The sequence below is a fragment of the Myxine glutinosa genome, chromosome 12 (genome assembly GCF_964187855.1).
Source record: "Myxine glutinosa chromosome 12, kmMyxGlut1.1, whole genome shotgun sequence".
NCBI lineage: Eukaryota > Metazoa > Chordata > Myxini > Myxiniformes > Myxinidae > Myxine > Myxine glutinosa.
Genome location: NC_136272.1, coordinates 18,389,127 through 18,408,569, shown reverse-complemented (window position 1 = coordinate 18,408,569; position 19,443 = coordinate 18,389,127). Strand labels below are relative to the sequence as shown.

Sequence of the window (19,443 nt, the reverse complement as noted above, 5' to 3'; positions counted from 1 at the left end):
CCGAATGTAAACTGCACTGTGTGTCATCGAAACCCACAGCTCTGTCGTCCTTTGGGGGATTCAAAATACCCGGATGAGTGGTGAAGGTTTAATCTTTATGGGCGGCCTAGAATCCCTCGTTTCAGTAGTGCTACCACCTGAAACTGGGTCTGCCGGTGATTTATTGCTTTCACAAATGGCCCTTGGGTTTTCACTTCTTCATTTCTTCGCCAGTGTTTATTTTGAACTCCCTGTTTGGCCACGGCGATCGTATTTCTGCGGTGGCTGAACAGGATGGACTTGGTGGTCGGTCACGGACCAATTTGGTCAGCTGCTTCTGTCGAGGGGGCGACGCGACACGGTTAACCCGAGGCTTTGTGTCAGGTCTCGGCAGCTGTGTAAATATGCGACGATACGTTGCTTCCTCTGGCCGAAGACAATGTTAACGGCACTCAAACTACACGTGCAATCTTTCACCCTATCCCTCCCTCTTCCCGAAGGTTGCACGGGTTTATAAGGACCCCAGTGTCGGAAACCTCATTAACATCATCTTGGTGAAGCTCGTCATTGTCGAAGATGAACAGGTAATCTACCATATGTCTTATCAGGTGATAAAGACGTGGTGAAATGGACTGTTGCGAAGAGCACCGCTCATGTCTGCCTACCTGCAGGAAGGCCCGAGTGTGTCGTCCAGTGCTGAGATGACTCTGAAGAACTTCTGCCTGTGGCAGCAGCAGCAGAATAGGCCGGATGACAATGACCCACTCCACCATGACACGGCCATTCTGATCACAAGGTGGGAGATTACATTGAAGTAGAGCAGCCACACATGCGAAGCGACAGCATTTTTGTTATACATCTGTTGTTCACCTCGAAGGAAGAGGACATGTCCTTTTTATTTAGGAATTAAGGCTCGTAGAGGAGGTGAGATGAGCCAAATTTGATTGAATGGTTGATTTAGCGCCCGTGAGCGTTCTTCGGTAAAAGATTATTAAACAAACAAAAAAATATTATATATCAATAATATATGATCGTCATGGTTCATTTGCAGCACGTGGCTGTGGGTTTGCATCATTTCTCACAAGGGCATCATGGTGCTTCTGATGCAACAGAATACATATACGTGTTAAAAATACGTGAGAGGGATATTATATACAATACCACTAATATATACCACTAATATATACACACACACACACACACACACACACACACACACACACACACATACACACACACACACATACACACACCATTAATATACACACACACCACTAATATATACACACACACAATCATTAATATACACAAACACACCACTAATATATACCACTAATATATATCACTAATATACACACACACACACACACACACACACACACACACACACACACACACACACACACACACACACACACATACACACACACACACACATACACACACCATTAATATACACACACACCACTAATATATACACACACACAATCATTAATATACACAAACACACCACTAATATATACCACTAATATATATCACTAATATACACACACACACACACACACACACACACACACACACACACACACACACACACACACACACCGTTAATATATACACACACCACTAATATATACACACACACACACACACACACACACACACACACACACACACATCACTAATATATAAACACACATCCCATTAATATACACAAACACACACACCGCTAAAATACACAAACACACACACACACACACACACACACACACACACACACACCACTAAAATATACACACACACACACCATTAATATACACACACACCACTAATATATATACACACACACACACACACACACACACACAGCATTAATATACATACACACCACTAAAATATATACACACACACACACGCCATTAATATACATACACACCACTAAAATATACACACACACCATTAATATACACACACACCACTAAAATATACACACACACCACTAATATATACACGCACACACCATTAATATACATACACACCACTAAAATATACACACACACCATTAATATACACACACACCACTAAAATATACACACACACCACTAAAATATACACACACACCATTCATATACACACACACACACACACCACTAATATATACACACACACCATTAATATACACACACACCACTAATATATATATATGCACGCACACACACACACACACACACACACACACACACACACACACACACACACACACACACACACACACACACACACACACACACATCTTTAATATATGCACACACACCACTAAAATATATGCACACACCATTAATATACACACACACACCACTAATATATACACACACACAAACACACACCATTAATATGATTTGTAGGTTAGGGCAGGAATTTGTAATTTGTTCAGGGTGCCGGCGATAACTCACCTACGCTTCACGAAGTACACCGTGGGATCTCCAACATCCATCAGCTAATGCTGGCAGATGTAACTCCCAGTTTAATGTCCACCCGAAACACGACATTGATGCCTCTCCCTGACTGTGAGACACCAGGATGGCAGTTTATAGCTGGATCCAGATTCAAACCCAGGCTTACTTCATCAAGAACCTATTTTCGAGAGGAGGAAAGTGTCAAAATGTTCAAATCCAGCCCCGTCATGACGGACTGCCATCTGCACTCTGCTGGAAACAGTCACCATGCTCTTGGATGTCTTAACCCCCGTTCCTCCTCGCGTTGCGTGCCCCAGTGCGGTGATTAATTGCTCTTCTCTAAGCAGGCGACTCAAGGGTATTGCCAAGCCATAGGTTCCACATTCTTCGGGGAAACGGTGAATTACCCGCTTTTAACGCCTCTTTGTAACCACGTCATTGGTTCATCCCACTATTGGTATTAATTATACAAAATGAAAGACAAATTCATGGGGGCAACATTGCAAGACATTGACAAATGCAGCCTTTCGTAGACGCGACATAATTGATCCCATACTTTGTAGGAAGTGAGTAACTTATTAATGTGTGCAAATCTCATCCCCTCAGAGAGAGAGAGAGAGAGAGAGAGAGAGAGAGAGACTTTTGTGCCCTTTTATTATAAAAATACAAGCAATTCCACAAAGCGGTTGTAAGCAAAGCAACCAGTATAAAGAAACATTTCGTAAGGATCATGAATTCACCAAAAGGAGCAAAGGATATTTAAAGGAAACCAGCAAGTATAAAATTTTTACAAACCAAAGGTGAAGACACAAACAAAAAACCACAAACAATTTCAAAGGAAATGCTCATGCAAGAGCTATGACCACATCAAGAGCAAAAATTAAGCGTTTAATTAAATTAAGCGAAACATTGAGAGAGGGATAGAGAGGGAGAGAGAGAGAGAGAAAGGGAGAGAGAGAGAGAGGGGGAGAGGGAGAGAGAGAGAGAGGGAGGGAGAGAGAGAGAGAGAGAGAGAGAGAGAGAGAGAGAGAGAAGGGAGAGAGAGAGAGAGGGGGGGAGAGAGAGAGAGAGAGGGAGAGAGAGAGAGAGAGAGAGAGAGAGAGAGAGAGAGAGAGAAAATGTCTGGGCACGGGTTGGACAACATTGCTTGAAATAGAAACTGGGGGTCAATCTGACCCCACTAATGATATGGTGCATTGTTTTCTCTTATACCCCCCTCCTCCCCAGAAAGGATATCTGCCGAGCTAGAAGCAAATGTGATACTCTCGGTGAGTCTGTTATTAACGAAAATGTATTGTTTGCTTTCCTTATATTATTCTCTCCACAATGATACCATCGTAAGGATGGCCTAGAGGTACGCACACCCACCTGTAGGCTGTCTAGCCTAGGTTCGAATCTCGACCGTCCCTCGGATGGACGTTAAATGGAAGTCCCATCTGTCGACATCAATTTGTGGACATTGAAGGCCCCGCTGCATCCTTCACGAAGAGGAGGCGAGCTATCACCGGCATGCTGAAAAAAAAATCCAAATTCTTGATTTAACCAGAGGGCTTCAGCGGCGCTGCCAATGATGCGACCCGCAGCCCTGTGCTGCATACAAATGAAGAAGAAGATAGTAATAAATAGTTTACAATGATATTCATCGTCGTCGTCGTCATTATCAATAGGTTCACTTTGTAAATACTTTTTCACAGTTCTGGTCCATCACGTGATGGCTTTACCATGAAGATATTGGTACATTGGTGGTTCACCTGTAAGCGGTCATATCCATGTTGTGTATACAAAATGGCAGAATCTTTTTATTCCAACTCCTCTTCTTCCACAACTGTGAAACATTCCCTTTAGCTTCTCATTTCAGTTTCAGCCATGCTTCCATTTCCTCTCTCCCCAACCTCCAACTCTTCTTCGCATCCTCTATTCCCCTACCCCCTTATAACCCCATCTCTTCTTTCACTCAATTCTATTCTTCTCCATTTACCACCACACACTTGTGGTGTGTATTTGGTCTGCAAAAGGAATGAGGCGGAATTTTAAAGTGGCTCCTTGAATTAAATCAGCTTCATGCTCACATAATGGTCACAATTAGTCGAGAGTGGTCTCATGTGTTAGCAGTTTACTCGAGGGAAGATTTGCCGCATGAAGGATCGATTTAAGGCAGCCGGGTGTCAAGCCGAAGGAAACGTGATTTCCATAGCACGCTCGCTGGGTCACCACTTTACTAGTTGTCCCTGAAATCATGAACCGTCGTTGAATGCATGTAATACCCGTCCTCATACATGTCCTCTCCTTTCTTTTGTCTGCAACCTACTCATATGTTACCTTGCTCGCTCCTCAGAGCACATTCATTTTTCAGTCTTCATGCAAGATCACGTAACTCATGTAATCATTCAAGAACATGTAACCCGTGTAATCATACAAGAACAGGGAACTCATGTAATTATGCAAGATCACGTAACTCATGCAATCATGCAAGATCACGTAACTCGTGTAATCATACAAGATCACGTATCTCGTGTAATCATGCAGGATCACGTTACTCGTGTAATCATGCAAGAACACGCATCTCATGTAATCATGCAAGAACACGCAACTCATGTAATCATGCAAGAACATGCAACTCATGTAATCATGCAAGAACACGCAACTCATGTAATCATGCAAGAACACGCAACTCATGTAATCATGCAAGAACACGCAACTCATGTAATCATGCAAGAACACGCAACTCATGTAATCATGCAAGAACACGCAACTCTTGTAATCATGCAAGAACACGCAACGCTTGTAATCATACAAGAACACGCAACTCATGTAATCATGCAAGAACACGCAACTCATGTAATCATGCAAGAACACGCAACTCATGTAATCATGCAAGAACACGCAACTCATGTAATCATGCAAGAACACGCAACTCATGTAATCATGCAAGAACACGCAACTCATATAATCATGCAAGAACACGCAACTCATATAATCATGCAAGAACACGCAACTCTTGTAATCATGCAAGAACACGCAACTCATGTAATCATGCAAGAACATGTAACTTGTGTAATCATGCAAGAACATGTAACTTGTGTAATCATGCAAGAACAAGTAACTCGTGTAATCATGCAAGATCACGTATCTCGTGTAATCATGCAAGATCACGTTACTCGTGTAATCATGCAAGATCACGTATCTCGTGTAATCATGCAAGATCACGTTACTCGTGTAATCATGCAAGATCACGTATCTCGTGTAATCATGCAGGATCACGTTACTCGTGTAATCATGCAAGAACACGCAACTCATGTAATCATGCAAGAACACGCAACTCATGTAATCATGCAATATCACGCAACTCATGTAATCATGCAAGAACACGCAACTCATGTAATCATGCAATATCACGCAACTCATGTAATCATGCAAGAACACGCAACTCATGTAATCATGCAAGAACACGCAACTCATATAATCATGCAAGAACACGCAACTCATATAATCATGCAAGAACACGCAACTCTTGTAATCATGCAAGAACACGCAACTCGTGTAATCATGCAAGAACATGTAACTTGTGTAATCATGCAAGAACAAGTAACTCGTGTAATCATGCAAGATCACGTATCTCGTGTAATCATGCAAGATCACGTTACTCGTGTAATCATGCAAGATCACGTATCTCGTGTAATCATGCAAGATCACGTTACTCGTGTAATCATGCAAGATCACGTATCTCGTGTAATCATGCAGGATCACGTTACTCGTGTAATCATGCAAGAACACGCATCTCATGTAATCATGCAAGAACACGCAACTCATGTAAACATGCAATATCATGCAACTCATGTAATCATGCAAGAACACGCAACTCATGTAATCATGCAATATCACGCAACTCATGTAATCATGCAAGAACACGCAACTCATGTAATTATGCAAGATCACGTAACTCATGCAATCATGCAAGATCACGTAACTCGTGTAATCATACAAGATCACATGTCTCATGAAATCATGCAAGATCACGTAACTCATGTAATCATGCAAGAACACATAACTCATGTAATCGTACAAGATCACATAACTTGTGTTATCATGCAAGATCACATTACTCGTGTAATCATGCAAGAACACGCAACTCATGTAATCAGGCAAGATCACGTTACTCGTGCAATCATGCAAGAACACGTAACTCATGTAATCATGCAAGAACATGTAACTTGTGTAATCATGCAAGATCACGTTACTCGTGCAATCATGCAAGATCACGTAACCCATGTAATCATACAAGAACAGGGAACTCGTATAATTATGCAAGATCACGTAACTCATGCAATCATGCAAGATCACGTAACTCGTGTAATCATACAAGAACATGCAACTCATGTAATCATGCAAGATCACGTTACTCGTGTAATCATGCAAGAACACGTAACTCGTGTAATCATGCAAGAACATGTAACTTGTGTAATCATACAAGATCATGTAACTCGTGTAATCATGCAAGATCATGTAACTCGTGTAATCATGCAAGATCACGTTACTCGTGTAATCATGCAAGATCACGTTACTCGTGTAATCATGCAAGATCATGTAACTTGTGTAATCATGCAAGAACACGTAACTTGTGTAATCATGCAAGATCACGTATCTCGTGTAATCATGCAAGATCACGTAACTCGTGTAATCATACAAGATCACATGTCTCATGAAATCATGCAAGATCACGTAACTCATGTAATCATGCAAGATCACGTAACTCATGTAATCATGCAAGAACACATAACTCATGTAATCATACAAGATCACATAACTTGTGTTATCATGCAAGATCACATTACTCGTGTAATCATGCAAGAACATTCAACTCATGTAATCATGCAAGATCACGTTACTCGTGCAATCATGCAAGAACACGTAACTCGTGTAATCATGCAAGAACATGTAACTTGTGTAATCATACAAGATCATGTAACTCGTGTAATCATGCAAGATCATGTAACTCGTGTAATCATGCAAGAACACATAACTCATGTAATCATACAAGATCACATAACTTGTGTTATCATGCAAGATCACATTACTCGTGTAATCATGCAAGAACATGCAACTCATGTAATCATGCAAGAACACGCAACTCATGTAATCATGCAAGAACACGCAACTCATGTAATCATGCAAGAACACGCAACTCATGTAATCATGCAAGAACACGCAACTCATGTAATCATGCAAGAACACGCAACTCATGTAATCATGCAAGAACACGCAGCTCTTGTAATCATGCAAGAACACGCAACTCATGTAATCATGCAAGAACACGCAACTCATGTAATCATGCAAGAACACGCAACTCATGTAATCATGCAAGAACACGCAACTCATGTAATCATGCAAGAACACGCAACTCATGTAATCATGCAAGAACACGCAACTCTTGTAATCATGCAAGAACACGCAACGCTTGTAATCATACAAGAACACGCAACTCATGTAATCATGCAAGAACATGCAACTCATGTAATCATGCAAGAACACGCAACTCATGTAATCATGCAAGAACACGCAACTCATGTAATCATGCAAGAACACGCAACTCATGTAATCATGCAAGAACACGCAACTCATATAATCATGCAAGAACACGCAACTCATATAATCATGCAAGATCACGCAACTCATATAATCATGCAAGAACACGCAACTCATATAATCATGCAAGAACACGCAACTCTTGTAATCATGCAAGAACACGCAACTCATGTAATCATGCAAGAACATGTAACTTGTGTAATCATGCAAGAACAAGTAACTCGTGTAATCATGCAAGATCACGTATCTCGTGTAATCATGCAAGATCACGTTACTCGTGTAATCATGCAAGAACACGCAACTCATGTAATCATGCAAGAACACGCAACTCATGTAATCATGCAATATCACGCAACTCATGTAATCATGCAAGAACACGCAACTCATGTAATCATGCAATATCACGCAACTCATGTAATCATGCAAGAACACGCAACTCATGTAATTATGCAAGATCACGTAACTCATGCAATCATGCAAGATCACGTAACTCGTATAATCATACAAGATCACATGTCTCATGAAATCATGCAAGATCACGTAACTCATGTAATCATGCAAGATCACGTAACTCATGTAATCATGCAAGAACACATAACTCATGTAATCATACAAGATCACATAACTTGTGTTATCATGCAAGATCACATTACTCGTGTAATCATGCAAGAACACGCAACTCATGTAATCAGGCAAGATCACGTTACTCGTGCAATCATGCAAGAACACGTAACTCATGTAATCATGCAAGAACATGTAACTTGTGTAATCATGCAAGATCACGTTACTCGTGCAATCATGCAAGATCACGTAACCCGTGTAATCATACAAGAACAGGGAACTCGTGTAATTATGCAAGATCACGTAACTCATGCAATTATGCAAGATCACGTAACTCGTGTAATCATACAAGAACATGCAACTCATGTAATCATGCAAGATCACGTTACTCGTGCAATCATGCAAGAACACGTAACTCGTGTAATCATGCAAGAACATGTAACTTGTGTAATCATACAAGATCATGTAACTCGTGTAATCATGCAAGATCATGTAACTCGTGTAATCATGCAAGATCACGTTACTCGTGTAATCATGCAAGATCACGTTACTCGTGTAATCATGCAAGATCATGTAACTTGTGTAATCATGCAAGAACACGTAACTTGCGTAATCATGCAAGATCACGTATCTCGTGTAATCATGCAAGATCACGTAACTCGTGTAATCATACAAGATCACATGTCTCATGAAATCATGCAAGATCACGTAACTCATGTAATCATGCAAGATCACGTAACTCATGTAATCATGCAAGAACACATAACTCATGTAATCATACAAGATCACATAACTTGTGTTATCATGCAAGATCACATTACTCGTGTAATCATGCAAGAACATGCAACTCATGTAATCATGCAAGATCACGTTACTCGTGCAATCATGCAAGAACACGTAACTCGTGTAATCATGCAAGAACATGTAACTTGTGTAATCATACAAGATCATGTAACTCGTGTAATCATGCAAGATCATGTAACTCGTGTAATCATGCAAGATCACGTAACTCATGTAATCATGCAAGATCACGTTACTCGTGTAATCATGCAAGAACACATAACTCATGTAATCATACAAGATCACATAACTTGTGTTATCATGCAAGATCACATTACTCGTGTAATCATGCAAGAACACCCAACTCATGTAATCATGCAAGAACACGCAACTCATGTAATCATGCAAGAACACGCAACTCATGTAATCATGCAAGAACACGCAACTCTTGTAATCATGCAAGAACACGCAACTCTTGTAATCATACAAGAACACGCAACTCATGTAATCATGCAAGAACACGCAACTCATGTAATCATGCAAGAACACGCAACTCATGTAATCATGCAAGATCACATAACTCGTGTAATCATGCAAGAACACGCAACTCATGTAATCATGCAAGAACACGCAACTCATGTAATCATGCAAGAACACGCAACTCATGTAATCATGCAAGAACACGCAACTCATATAATCATGCAAGAACACGCAACTCTTGTAATCATGCAAGAACACGCAACTCATGTAATCATGCAAGAACACGCAACTCTTGTAATCATGCAAGAACACGCAACTCATGTAATCATGCAAGAACACGCAACTCATGTAATCATGCAAGAATACGCAACTCGTGTAATCATGTAAGATCATGTAACTTGTGTAATCATGCAAGAACAAGTAACTCGTGTAATCATGCAAGAACACGCAACTCATGTAATCATGCAAGAACACGCAACTCATGTAATCATGCAAGATCACGTAACTCGTGTAATCATGCAAGATCACGTAACTCGTGTGATCATGCAAGAACATGCAACTTGTGTAATCATGCAAGATCACGTTACTCGTGTAATCATGCAAGATCACGTTACTCGTGTAATCATGCAAGATCACATAACTTGTGTAATCATGCAAGATCACGTTACTCGTGTAATCATGCAAGATCATGTAACTTGTGTAATCATGCAAGAACAAGTAACTCGTATAATCATGCAAGATCACGTATCTCGTGTAATCATGCAAGATCACGTTACTCATGTAATCATGCAAGATCACGTATCTCGTGTAATCATGCAAGATCACGTTACTCGTGTAATCATGCAAGAACACGCAACTCATGTAATCATGCAAGAACACGCAACTCATGTAATCATGCAAGAACACGCAACTCTTGTAATCATGCAAGAACATGCAACTCATGTAATCATGCAAGAACACGCAACTCATGTAATCATGCAAGAACACGCAACTCGTGTAATCATGCAAGAACACGCAACTCATGTAATCATGCAAGAACACGCAACTCATGTAATCATGCAAGATCACGTAACTCGTGTGACATGGACTGTATGTGTGGATTCCCCAGTTCTACCCATTGTCGTTTTGTCCATCATGTGCTGTTATCTCATCACCTGCTTAGTAAAAAGGTTCCCAGTCTAACCTTGAACCTATCATTTCTGTCTTGGCCCACAATGTAAATTCACGGATGTTTCGGTGTTGACTTGTGATATCCATAAGAAGCCATTTTGAAATCCAATCTTTAATGCATGAGGGTCGTGCTACTTATGTAATCTATCATTTGTGTGCTTTCGGCATTTCCCCCCTGATAGGCCTTGCTGAGATCGGCACGGTGTGCGACCCTTTCCGCAGCTGCTCCGTGAGCGAAGACGGTGGTCTGAGTACCGCCTTCACGATTACACATGAGCTGGGGCACGTGTGAGTGCTGCAAGCCTAACGTCACCGCGTCAGCGTACCTAAATAATCCAACGAACGGTTGGCCCTGATCTTAACGACATGGTCCATCTATCATAGGGGAGACCAGGGCAAAGTGGGGCCACCTTAAGGAAAAAGTAACTATAAATGTCACAAATTTTTCTGCTCCAATCCACCCCATCTTGTTTATCTTCTGTCCTAATCCACAGGTTTAACATGCCGCACGACGACAGCAGCAAATGTCGTGCGTTCTCCTCAAGGAAGCGACCCCATGTCATGGCGCCCACTCTCAACTACGAGACGCATCCGTGGACGTGGTCTCTGTGCAGCCGGAAGTATGTCACCGACTTCCTCGAGTAAGTGATTTGTTGCAATTTATAGCTTCACCTGGACATTCTTTCTCCATCGTTTGTTCTGGAATGTCAGGAAGAGACATTAGGCAGTTCTCGCAAGGCATTATCTCAGAGTTCTTCTTTAAAGTGGGAGCCATTTTGAACCACCGACCAAATAAGTCAAACCCAGGGAAACACGTCGAACGACCACAAGCTCGACCCACCCATGGAAATTGGCAGTGAACGGAACATAGGCCTACTTGGTTTACTCTTTGAAAGGAATTCTACAGGTGAGTAGGTGCCGACAGAGAGGACAGCCATCTTTAGATCCTTTCTCGTGGAAACCATGATTTCACAAAATATGGCTGATAATGATTATTTCTGAATGTTTTAAAAGAAAATAACTCCAGGATGAGTAAGTTGGATTAGTAAGGAAATATTGCCCCGCTGAATGTGGAGAGAAAAGCAATTTCACAAAGATGATGTCGCTGTGGTACCCAGAGTGCTCTGGGAAGTGATGTCACTTCCTGCAATCTCAGTGGTTGTGTTTTTGTGAAGTCTGGTTACCTGTGTCACTGAAGGTTGACTGAGGTTGTGTTTTCACTCCTGTTTGTTTGACCGTTTGTGTATGAGCAGGATATCTCAGATTACGGATGGATTAGATTTGATTTGGATTAGTCAAGAAGAAGAAGAACTCCTCTCACATTCCCCTACCCTCGTTTCTCTCTCCTGCGATCCTTCTTTCTTTTCCTTTGATCAATCTTTCTTCTCCATCACCCACCACCACCTGCTGCATATTCTATAAATAAAAAAAACCACCTTTAGAGGCCATTTTTCCCCGCAAGCGGGGGTTGGCCTTTTTCGGGAACTGTGGTTGTTGTTGTTTTTCGGTCCCCTTTTTGAAGCAATGTTTTACGGCCGGATGCCCTTCCTGACGCCAACCCTTTTTGCCGCCTTTAACGACAAGCAGGGACTTACCAGTGAACTGGTACTCAAACTGCCGCATATTCTATATAAATAAATATTCAACAATTAAGGCACCACTGACCTGTATAACGACCCAGTAGGCAAGGATTAGGCCCAACGCCTATAATTTTCAATACGGATCTTTTCAACTACAACCAGGTATTTATGCAAACAAGAAATAGATGTTCCCAAAATAAAAAATAAAAAAACATGTTGGGGGAAATGCGAATACTTTGATTCAAGAAATATCCATTTGTGACTCGGGTCAATTAGTCAGGTTCACTATGTCAATAAATTATATTTCGTTCAAAATCATGGTAGATTAGCAAACCTATACATTTTTGGAAAGGTTATAGCATAAGGAAACTAAAAATCAATGTTTACATTTGGAGAGATACCTGTATGGCGGCCATTTTGGATTTTCAAAATGGCCACTGTAAAACACATATTTTGTTCTATTTCTGCCTCTAATTACCCTAAAAACTTTTTAAAATATACTAAACCTATATTTTCAGGGACAAGGAATCCAATGAAAGTATCAAATTAGTGCTATGGGGAATGGTAAGACACGAATCAAAGGTTTTGAATTGCAAAATACTGTCTTTATATTCGCGATAAGTTGCATAATCAAATACATGTTATCATTTTGTACAGGCAGTTAATAACATCAAAATGTGTCACAATAATTCATATCACCAAACATACACAGGCAGTCGGCAAAATCATATATACACATGCAGTCAGTATAACTTCACATCTACACAGGCAGTCAATGACAAAATATACACAGGCAGTCAATGGCATCAAACATACACGATTACAGAATATGCCATTTAGAGTTCGTCATCACTGTCCCGTGTGTCGTATCCGACAATATAGTCCGCATCGTTTTCACAGTCCGTTCCACACAAGCAAAGGTCGGTCAAATTGATTGGCAAATCGAATTGGTCGAATGGTCGATCGAATCGAATCGAATCGATCGAATTGGTCGAATGGTCGAATGGTCGATCGAAGCGATTGGTCGAATGGTCGAATTGGTCGAATTGGTCGAATGGAATTGGTCGATTGGTCGAATTGGTCGAATTGGTCGAATCGAATTGGTCGGAATTGGCAAATGTAAACATTGATTTTCAGATTTTCCATGTAATAACGTTTCCAAAAATGTATAGGTTTGCTAATCTACCATGATTTTGAACGAAAAAACATAGTGAACCTGACTAAATGGAATAGTTTGACGATACAATCATTCGAACTTCCTTCTTCCTTTGTTGACTTTCATTGAGCATTCAGATACCCTACGGCCGACGCAGAATGATGCTCTGTAAAACTATTACTAAAATAAGACAAATATAAAGATTAGATAAAGAAATATTAAATAAATAAATAAATAAAGAAATAAATATAAATACAAGCCCGAGGCACTTCCCTTTCAGCTTTGTAAAGTATTTGATGGTAAATCGGTTATCTTATTTTCTTAATAATGGTTATCATGAAATATTTATGCACTGTCCCTGCCAAGATTTACATAAACTATATTATATGAAGGGCAAGTATGTTCGGGGATTTAGGCCGACAATGGCTTATGCTTGGGAACCTGCTGTAAAGTCATGCGCAGATGCTGAGATGAGGGATGTAGAACAGCTGCTCTGGCTTGTTGCCTAATGAAATTTCCAGATCAACCTTCATGTGAGTTTAATCTCAATGCAAGCTTCAACATCACATTACTTTCACACACATTCATCACACAGTGTGCATGTGTGTGTGTGTGTGTGTGTGTGTGTGTGTGTGTGTGTGCTTGTGTGTTCGTGCATGTATGTGTGTGAGTGTGTGTGTGTGTGTGTGTGTGTGTGTGTGTGTGTATGTGTGTGTGTGTGTGTGTGTGTGCATGTGTTTGCGTGCATGTGTGTGTGTGTGTTTGTGTGTGCATGCATGTGTGTGTGTGTGGGTGTGTGTTTGTGTGTGCGTGCATGCGTGTGTGTGTGTTTGTGTGTGTGTGTGCATGCATGTGTGTGTGTGCATGAGTGTGTGGGTGTGTGAGAGTGTGTGTGTGTTTGTGTGTGTATGTGTGTGAGAGAGTGTGTGTGTGTGTGTGTGTGAGTGTGTGTGTGCATGCATGTGTGTGTGTGTGTGTGTGTGTGTGTGTGTGTGTGTGTGTGTGTGTGCATGCATGTGTGTGTGTCTGTGTGTCTGTGTGTCTGTGTGTGTGTCGGTGTGTGCATGTTTGTGTACATGCTTGTGTGCGTGCGTGTGTGCACGTGTGTTAGTGTGTGTTCTTCTTAAAAAGCAAACACACAAGCAATCAGTCACAAATGAACCAGGGATTTATCTTAGGAGTATTTCCTTTTGGCAGGGTCTTCATTGTATCCATTGTAGATCACTTGTACAAAATAAGGATCGATGGTGAACACCTTCTCGTTCCCTTTGGCATAGCTGGTACCCACTGAGATGAGGAATTTTCTTTTTGAGGATTTCTTGTTACGTCATCAGCTGTGACATAGTACATCACAACCTTATATCTTATATTTAAATTATTTATTAATCTTATTATTTTCTTTTTGAGGATTTCTTGTTACGTCATCAGCTGTGACATAGTACATCACAACGTTATATCTTATATTTAAATTATTTATTAATATTATTATTTTCTTTTTGAGGATTTATTGTTTCGTCATCAGCTGTGACATAGTACATCACAACCTTATATCTTATATTTAAATTATTTATTAATCTTATTATTTTCTTTTTGAGGATTTATTGTTACGTCATCAGCTGTGACATAGTACATCACAACCTTATATCTTATATTTAAATTATTTATTAATCTTATTATTTTCTTTTTGAGGATTTCTTGTTACGTCATCAGCTGTGACATAGTACATCACAACCTTATATCTTATATTTAAATTATTTATTAATCTTATTATTTTCTTTTTGAGGATTTCTTGTTACGTCATCAGCTGTGACATAGTACATCACAACCTTATATCTTATATTTAAATTATTTATTAATCTTATTATTTTCTTTTTGAGGATTTCTTGTTACGTCATCAGCTGTGACATAGTACATCACAACCTTATATCTTATATTTAAATTATTTATTAATCTTATTATTTTCTTTTTGAGGATTTATTGTTACGTCATCAGCTGTGACATAGTACATCACAACCTTATATCTTATATTTAAATTATTTATTAATGTTATTATTTTCTTTTTGAGGATTTCTTGTTACGTCATCAGCTGTGACATAGTACATCACAACCTTATATCTTATATTTAAATTATTTATTAATCTTATTATTTTCTTTTTGAGGATTTCTTGTTACGTCATCAGCTGTGACATAGTACATCACAACCTTATATCTTATATTTAAATTATTTATTAATCTTATTATTTTCTTTTTGAGGATTTCTTGTTACGTCATCAGCTGTGACATAGTACATCACAACCTTATATCTTATATTTAAATTATTTATTAATCTTATTATTTTCTTTTTGAGGATTTCTTGTTACGTCATCAGCTGTGACATAGTACATCACAACCTTATATCTTATATTTAAATTATTTATTAATCTTATTATTTTCTTTTTGAGGATTTATTGTTACGTCATCAGCTGTGACATAGTACATCACAACCTTATATCTTATATTTAAATTATTTATTAATCTTATTATTTTCTTTTTGAGGATTTCTTGTTACGTCATCAGCTGTGACATAGTACATCACAACCTTATATCTTATATTTAAATTATTTATTCACAGAATCTTTTCTAGTTTCCTGTCTTGGCAATTGTGCCAATCGTGATTTAGAATGATGGTAACAAGGTGAATTTGAAGAAGTTATTTCTACACTAGATGTTCATGCTCAAATACAATAATCTGGTGGTTGTGTACACTTATCCTCACTTGAATACATGAGAAGATTCCAGTCTTCTTCTTCTTTGTTTGTATGCAACACAAGGCTGTGGAGTAGCATCATTGGCTGATAGAGCAGCTGTGCCACCGATGCAGTGCCCTCTGCTGGTTAGGGCAGTAATTTGTTCAGAGTGCCGGCGATAGCTCACCTACTCTTCACGAAGGATACTCTGTGATCTTCAATGTCCACCAATGAATGCTGACAGACGGAACGTCCGTTTAACATGCATCTGAGGGACGACACACACCTTGCCTGATGTGAAACACCAGGGTGACAGTTTATACCTGGGTCGGGATTCAAATCCAGGCTAGACACCTTAGAGGTGATTGGGTGTACCTCGAGGAAATTCCTGTCAGCCCAAAATATTCCAGTACGAAAACAAATTCCAAATTTCTGCCACTGTGTTCACCATTGGCAAGTCATGGACTGTTCTTTGAACATTTTGGAGGTTGTGTATGCCACACATGCCACAGACAGGCTTCAGTTGTTGTATATTATAAGGGGAGTTTGGTGGGTTCCTCAATTTTTTTTTACTCCAATGGAGTTAATTCCATTCTTGGAACAATGCGATAGAACAAGGATTTTCAAGGTAGAGGATATATGCTCAGGTGCGGCACCTTCCTCTCTCTCATCGCTGACAGGTTGGTGGCCTATCGGACTTTCAAACCAACTCTGAAATCGTTTTGAACGATTACTTTATCGGCCTTGTGCGTCTTTATCAAATACTTGTGCTCACCCATTAGCCTTGTCCTTGTTAACTTACCACAGGTATCAAGCTCACCTTCACCCACCTATCTCGCCTCTTCCCTCAGCTGTTGAATATGGTCCTTTTGTCATGTAATGCATATTTTAATGCGCAAGATCAAGGTTCATGGAATAATGAGGTGTCAGAGGCTGAAAGGGAAATCTAATGACAGTGAGGGGCACTGGGGCTGCACATGGGCAAAACAAGTAAGATAAATAACGAAGAGGGAAAGAGGGTTAAAGATGAGGGAATGAAACACAGCAATCCAGAAGTAAGAGGGTTGAGTGATGTCACGTTAATGGGGGAAGAAAACATCAAGGGTAGCTGGGATGTTGGGATGACATGGATCACCTGGCTGAAGCTTTGGAGTGAAGAACATGAACAAGAAGAACAAGGTCAAGTGATTGAAGATGATCCTGGCATTTTTATACACATGGTCAAGGCTCGTGGAGGAGCTCGGACCACGTAGAGATCAGGACACAACCAAGATGGATACATAAGCAAAAATTTGAGAGGGGTGGGGGTGGTTTAACGGGTGTAGAAAAGATCATGGCTTTGGATGTGTGATGACCTGAGATGGTGGTGAGGAAGACCCGAGGGAAGAATTTAATCGACGAGAGTGTGGAACGTGGTTCCACAGGTGGGTTAAGAGAGGAATAAATGAGTGGAGGTTTGTAGTGGTTGTGGGTCTGGGTAGCTTTACTAGGCGGTGGTTGCTGGTGGACAGCGTGCGTCCCGCAGATACCTCGGGGGACAAAGCATAAAGAGGGCAGAGGGTGCAAGACAGAAATGAGGCGGAAGAACACAAAGAGACCACCGACCTGTCTGCGATGGCGAAGTGGTAGGCCCATAGAGATTACAATGATCTTGAAAGCCTTGGTTTCCATGGCGTCAAGCTGAGCAAGATGTGAGGCAGGGACGCCAGGCCAGATTCTCTGTGATTGTCCCTTCAGTGATTTAAGGTTGTGGTCCACCACCATATAATTTCATATTTTCATGCTTATCTACTCGTGGAGTAAGTTGTACATCTATGAAGTGCAGGACAAGGATATTCAGAGACATCGGCGTACTTTTTCATAAATTACAAGGACGTTAGTATACAATATGTGGTTGTCTGAGAGGATGTGGTTGTCTGACAGGATGTTGTAGTGGTGCACACTCACCTTTTTAGCTGTCTAGGATGGGTTCGATTCCCGATCCAACTATAAACTGTCGGATTGGTGCTTCGCAGGCAGGCCTTTGCATATCCTCGATGGACGATAAGCCGGTTGTACTATCTGCTAGCATTAGCTGGTTGGTATTAAAGATCCCACGGTGCTTTTCGCAAAGTGTAGGCGAGTTATTACCGGCACCTTGATCAAATTCCTGCCATGATTTTTGCTGGGAAGCAGAGGCAAACCATTCAGTGTGCTCATTCCCATCTAGGCAGCCAGAAAATGGAGAGAGATGGGATGGGATTTGAAACTTGGATTCTTGCATCCTGAGTTGTAGGCTCAGGTAAGTATGCCAAACAGGCTAACCTCTAACCTCCCTCCATCTGCGCTTGTTGTTAATTAATTGTTTTGTACTCTCCTATGTGTGCCTGGTCCCCATTTCCCTCCTTCCACTCTATTATATCTCCATCTCTTCATCTTGATCCTTGATCTCTTCTACCCCCTTGACCTTGATCTTCTACCGCCTTCAACCCCCTTGACCTTGATCTCCTACCCCATTCTACCCCCTTGATCTCTTCTACCCCCTTGACCTTGATCTTCTACCCCCTTCAACCCCCTTGACCTTGATCTCCTACCCCATTCTACCCCCTTGATCTCTTCTACCCCCTTGACCTTGATCTTCTACCCCCTTCAACCCCCTTGACCTTGATCTCCTACCCCATTCTACCCCCTTGATCTCTTCTACCCCCTTGACCTTGATCTTCTACCCTCTTGCTCTCTTCTATCCCACCTTCTACCTTGATCTCTTCTACCCCCATTAATTCACCCCAGATCCACTTTTTTTGAAATACCGACTTCTTTCCTGGAAGTTCTAGCAGAGTCCATGTGTTTTATACTGCCCCCCCCCCCCCCCCGCCTTACCCTGCCTCCTCCCTTCAAGCCCTCTCCCTCCCACAGATCTCCCGATGTCCCTGTTCTCTGCTGTTGTACTTGTGTGCTTCCCTCTCTCTCCCCATCTTGTCTCCCGCTCCCTT

The 19,443-nt window shown here is 40.7% G+C and overlaps 1 protein-coding gene across 1 annotated transcript in view; it reads left to right on the top strand.

The window, feature by feature from the left end:
• Positions 1-19,443, top strand: part of LOC137438154 (A disintegrin and metalloproteinase with thrombospondin motifs 9) — a 247,825-nt gene that overhangs the window by 66,190 nt on the left and 162,192 nt on the right. Inside the window, exons 5-9 of the mRNA XM_078766532.1 lie at positions 480-563; positions 651-775; positions 3,663-3,703; positions 11,192-11,297; positions 11,504-11,650. Coding sequence (XP_078622658.1) covers positions 480-563; positions 651-775; positions 3,663-3,703; positions 11,192-11,297; positions 11,504-11,650 — 503 coding nt within the window. The remainder of the gene's footprint in view (positions 1-479; positions 564-650; positions 776-3,662; positions 3,704-11,191; positions 11,298-11,503; positions 11,651-19,443) is intronic.